This window comes from Montipora capricornis, chromosome 1, assembly GCF_036669925.1.
Source record: "Montipora capricornis isolate CH-2021 chromosome 1, ASM3666992v2, whole genome shotgun sequence".
Lineage (NCBI taxonomy): Eukaryota > Metazoa > Cnidaria > Anthozoa > Scleractinia > Acroporidae > Montipora > Montipora capricornis.
In genome coordinates, this window is record NC_090883.1 from 25,428,759 (window position 1) to 25,434,196 (window position 5,438).

Sequence of the window (5,438 nt, forward strand, 5' to 3'; positions counted from 1 at the left end):
GAATTTTTTTTTTACAAAACCTTGCATTTCGATGCCACGATTTTGTTCATTATCAGTGCATTTGCTCGAAATATCCTATAAGTGAATGAAAATTGAAAGAAACTACCTTAAAACATTTTAATCTTCAGTAACCATGGATGCATAATATGATCTAATATAGATTACCTGTGTAACCGAACTCTTGACTTGAGATATTGACGTAAAAACAGGAGTTGTGATTAAAACATTCCACCCCAGTCCCCTACCTACACTCGCAAAGAATCATAAAGTTGTCACGTTCTGTTTAAAAGTCTGCGGAATATCTCGCTAAATTCATATTTAATCACGGCATGTGATAAAACGCATGCCTGTTGTTTTCTCCAGTCGTCCTGAGAGTGTTGATAGCTTTTATTGGCATATTCACTGTTGTCGTTATTTTCCGGCCTTTCGAGCGTGACTAAGCATCAAATTGTGTTGTTAAATATATATAATAATATATGTAAGTTAATATTGCAAATTGGAGCATCAAGGAGAAGGGCATCCAAGGCTTATCCATAACGAAGAAATAGCTTTGATTGAGGACATCACGATGGTGAAAGACGAGATAGAGGTAACTACCTTTGATAGACTAGTTCAGAAACCTTTCTTTTTGCGCAGTCAAGGGTAAAAGGGTTGTCCGACGAAAAGCGAATCTAGCCGGGACGGTTACTGTGGTCGGTAGGAGACAGCGACTCAAATGACGCCACGTTTTGGCTGTTTTTGAAAGTTCTGTGATCTGGAAATGAGATTGGAGGTCTTGTCAACATTGCACGTTTACATAGAAGAGTTGAATAGCCGTAGAGAGTTGTTGTTGCCCTTTGCGTAAGAGAGAGATTCATACATTAGGCGCTCGACAGTTTCTAGCAAGGTGAGAACAAAATGGCAGACAGTTTATAGCTCCGTATACAGTAATGACGGATAGAATAATTTATTAAACCTCGCTTGTCGATCGCTACTATCCCATATCTTAATATGTTCCTTTTGTTTGTAATTGATTGGAAGGGTGACCCGACGAAGGTTATGTAAAACTTCAACTTCTGCTCTGAAACGATACTTTTGTAGATTACAGGGCATTTTCAAAGCCCGTCACGAAACGGTAGCGACGACTTCAGCTCTCGCCACAACATCGAAGATCAACTTCAATACGAAGTGAAATGCCGATGTACAAAAAGAGACCTCAATTGTAGTTACATGTATGCTTGAGTGATTCATTTTAAATTAAGCACTTACTTCAAAACCCACTCACTCGCCGTCACCGTCGAATAGCAAATCGATGGTAATCATTCGGAGTTTGGACGGGAGTAAACAAAGATCTTTTACTGTCAGCGTTTTGTTTGATCTTAACATAAAAGGATTAAAGGAACTACGTGAAAAAAGGAATTAAGCGTTGATTGAGCAACAAATTTGAAGCACTGAGAGAAGATGATTTTTTTTTCTCGAATATAGAGGAAACGTGCTGAAACGTATAATTGCGCAAGTGTTGTTGAAGAATTAACGGAAACTAGGAATTTTATATATTAACCAGACGTATCAACATCCCGTGAGAAAACAGGTTCGCATATGTTTCAAGGCCTAAATTTTCACCATTTATGACAAGAATTATCTACACATCGGACTGTGCCATGCTTCATATGATTGAACCGGATGTCTTGCTTGTTGCAAAGAATTCCCCACACTCCCTCCCCCCGTTAACTCTCACGTTACAGTTGATTCCCAAAAAACTGTGTAAGCAAGGACCAGCGCGTTACATCAGTGGTACTAAAACTATGGAAAACGAAAAAGAACTTTCAAATACTGGAACCAAAGCGACGGATGTGAAAGTCAGGCACGATATGGCAAGGCAAACCAACACAACTCACGTTCATCATCGAAAGCAAGATCATGATGCATGACGGCCTTGTTATTCACTTGGTTGTTTATTTCTTTTTTAGGTTTTTTGTGGTGCAGTGCATTCTGGTTAAATGCAATGCATTCTGGTTAAACGTAATGCATTCTGGTAAAATGTGGTGAATTCGAGAATTCGTCGCAGCTTACATACTCTTCCTTAAATCCAGATTATGTCGCTGCTCGCTCGCTTCGCTCGATCCCCAGTAATCATTGAAACCTTACAATTTGATCGAGAGACAAACTTACACAAAGTTAATCCAACACTACATGAACCATTCTAGCCATTTCTACCTTAAATTTCTGCTATAAATTCTTTTTTACTAATTTGTTTGTTGTGATTTAAAGCTCGCAGAGAAAGGTGCTCAACCCGTGACGAAGCAGAAAACTCTTGGTTTGTCTTATCTTATTAACGAGAATCCACCATGGTACATAAGTTTACTGCTGGGTTTCCAGGTGAGAGAAAATGATACAAGCCGGTTGACCTTTTGAGGACATGCACAGACACGGATACAAAGTATCCTTGCGCATGCGTGATTACCTCTAAGACCGCTCTTGAGATCTCTTCAGCTTTGCTGACGTCATTGTATTAATTTTGTGTCGTTAACTTACGAATTTTTTTCTGGAAGGCGTCTTGCTGCTATACACAAATTTACTTCCAAAGTAAAAAGAATTGTTGCTTGAACTAATCTTTCTTTATAATTTCAAGCCTTTACACTTTGACAATCCCGGGAAAAGATTAGCCATTAATTATTGGATGAAAAAAGCACCAATGAGCAGATACGGTCTTTGTAAAATTTCGATTTCTTGAACCAAAATTTGCATAAAGATTACCGGGTGTATCAGGCTCAGATTTTCAGAGATAACTGATTTTAAAATGCATCTTAACTTTGGTGATGATCTATTTTGTTTTTCAGCATTATCTGACTATGTTAGGAGCAACATTGGCCATTCCCTTCATTATTAGCGGTCCAATGTGCTTTGCAAAGAATACACTCGCCATTAGTGAGGTGCTGAGTACCATATTTTTTTCGTCCGGTCTTGTAACATTACTACAGTCTACTTTTGGAGTCAGGTAAGCCGCAGCTTAAGCATAATGGCCATTACCATTAAAGGGACCCTGTCACGGGTTGACATGCGCAGTAGCATTCACTCTCTTCGAGACTGGTCATGCTCGACCGCCATTATGGAAATATCGGTAAGTTGAAGAATTCTGCATATATTTTGCATTAAATCAAGTTTATCTAAAGCAAATGCTATCTTTATCTAAAGCAAATTCCCCTCTGTCTTCGACCTTTCGTTTCCGCCCTGAGTTGATGCGTTTACCGCCATGTCCGGATCCTCCGCTAGACGCCATTTTGAATTTGTGATTGCTAGTAACTTGAAAAAGTCAGGCTGACTTTTTCAAGTTTCGATCAGCTACACGAGCATGCGCAGACCGTGACCGTGTCCCTTTAAGCATAATAACGATTTTGAACTTGAGCGTAGGCTTTTTGCTGCGATTCTTCAATGCTCCCCCCCTAAAGGACACGCCCTCCCCCTGTCAGGACTCTCAAGTAGGTCATGGGTTAGATCCCGTATGTAAGGTTATCCCATTTATTAAGCTCATTATCTCATAGATACAATGTAACTATAATTGAGCTTCTGATTACCATCGCGGACGCTCTATTGCTGATCATACAGGAGAGTCGTTGGAGCTCTCATGCCGCATTCGAGCACTGAGTGGTCCAAATGCGGCACTCTTACAGCCAGTCGTGTTAAAGGGGTTGGTAAAACCCCGGTAAATGAAAGCAAAAAGTTGTATTTTTTTTGCTCTGGTTATGTGGCGACATCAAACAAAGTTTACCATATTGACTCCGGGAAATGAAAAAAAAAAGAGTTGTATTTTTTTTCCTCTGCTAATGTGGCTGCTATTGTGGCATTTTAAGCGGCCGGAGTAGCGTGAAACTGTGTTTGATTGTCCACCTGGCTGTTTTGTGAACGGATATGTGAACTGTAATATAATTTAATGTGGCAACATTTTCGCCAAGGCGTCATGCAGGGGCCTTAATGAGCGCAAACAGATAAGGACGCTAAACCGCAGGACCCGTTTCACAACCCTTCAATGTTCATAAACTCTGTGGGAAGGTAAAGATCCAACACACTAGTCGAAAAGAGTAGGACTTTCCTTCAGCAAAGTGGTCGGCTGGTGTAATCTTCTGAATGGACTACTGAACCTACATAACAGTAAAACCGACAATAATCAAATTGAAGGATCTCCAAGTGCTGAAACTGATAAACCTAAACCTAAACTCCTTTGAATTTGTTATCCTAGAGTGAAATTTATAAGAGTGGCATTTAAGTTCGGTTAAGCCTAGTTCCCACTAGCGCCATAACGATCATAATCATAATCATAAGCACGAACATAACGCTGTTATGTCGCTTATGTCTGAGTGGGAACGTCCAGAAACATAATCATAGGCACCCTCATGATCAACAAAATCATAATCATAAGAAAATGATCGACCATTTTCTTATGACTATGATTATGGCTTTGACTATGACTATGTCGCTTTTCTTTGCAGTGGGAACGCGAAAATCATAACGACATAATGAGAAACGTAAATGACGCAACGGGGTCATTGTGTTTTGGCCAATTAAAGTCTAGGACCAGTACTTTCGGGTCGGTTCAATTTCAAGATGGCGGCCAGCTTCGAGGAAAAGCTTTACGTTTTTAGAGCGGCAGTCCCCACTAGAACATAAGAAGCTTATGTTTATGTTTATGATTATGATTATGCTTATGATCCTTATGTCGCCAGTGGGAAATAAGCTTTAGAGAATGAAGAATGCATAGTTGTTCGCTGACTTATGACTTTCTCAGTTTGAAAACCGCAGATGTTCGAAGTTTGTAATTAAAAAACTTTGAACCTGAAATCGTCTCCTTAAAACGAAGGCTTTTAAAATTTGGCCGGTGTAGTAATAAGCAAACACACTTTTGAAATACGAAGAAAAAAGGAATTGATCTTATTTATATATATTTTCAGGCTGCCAATTGTGCAAGGAGGAACGTTTGCTTTCATTACCCCAACATTCGCCATCTTGTCTTTGCCGGAGTGGAAATGTCCAGATGACCCTGTGGGTGAGTTTCGTTGCAGTTTTCTAACATGTGAAACGATAAACGTAACCAGAGAGAAAGTAGCCCTTTGTTCCTTTATTCAGTTGTTTGCGCATAAAAGAAAAGCCTTGTTTGTGTGTGAGACGATCGTTCAAGCAAAGGTGAACAACAGCAACGCAAATTTCAGCATAAACGCTAGCGCCGAAGCGATAACGAAAAATTTCACTCTCTGGCACCTTCGTTAGCATTCGACTCGGAAAAAATGAAAAAGCGTTTGATGAAAGCATTGGTTCCATGCTTCTGCGGTTGATTTGGTATTTAAGATAACGTCGGCAGGACGAAGACTGCGTATCTTTTTTGCCAACCACGCCTACGTATGTGAGCATTAGACTTCTATTCTTTATCGCTGCGCTCAACCGAATAGAAAACACTGGAGACAATA

General features: G+C 39.9%; 1 protein-coding gene across 1 annotated transcript in view; it reads left to right on the top strand.

Moving 5' to 3' along the window:
• Positions 1 to 247: 247 nt before the first annotated feature.
• LOC138036605 (solute carrier family 23 member 2-like) overlaps positions 248 to 5,438 on the top strand; it is a 19,976-nt gene continuing 14,785 nt past the window's right edge. The window contains exons 1-4 of the mRNA XM_068882761.1: positions 248 to 589; positions 2,251 to 2,358; positions 2,820 to 2,977; positions 4,926 to 5,020. Of these exons, the coding sequence (XP_068738862.1) occupies positions 569 to 589; positions 2,251 to 2,358; positions 2,820 to 2,977; positions 4,926 to 5,020 (382 nt within the window). The 5' untranslated portion in view covers positions 248 to 568. The remainder of the gene's footprint in view (positions 590 to 2,250; positions 2,359 to 2,819; positions 2,978 to 4,925; positions 5,021 to 5,438) is intronic.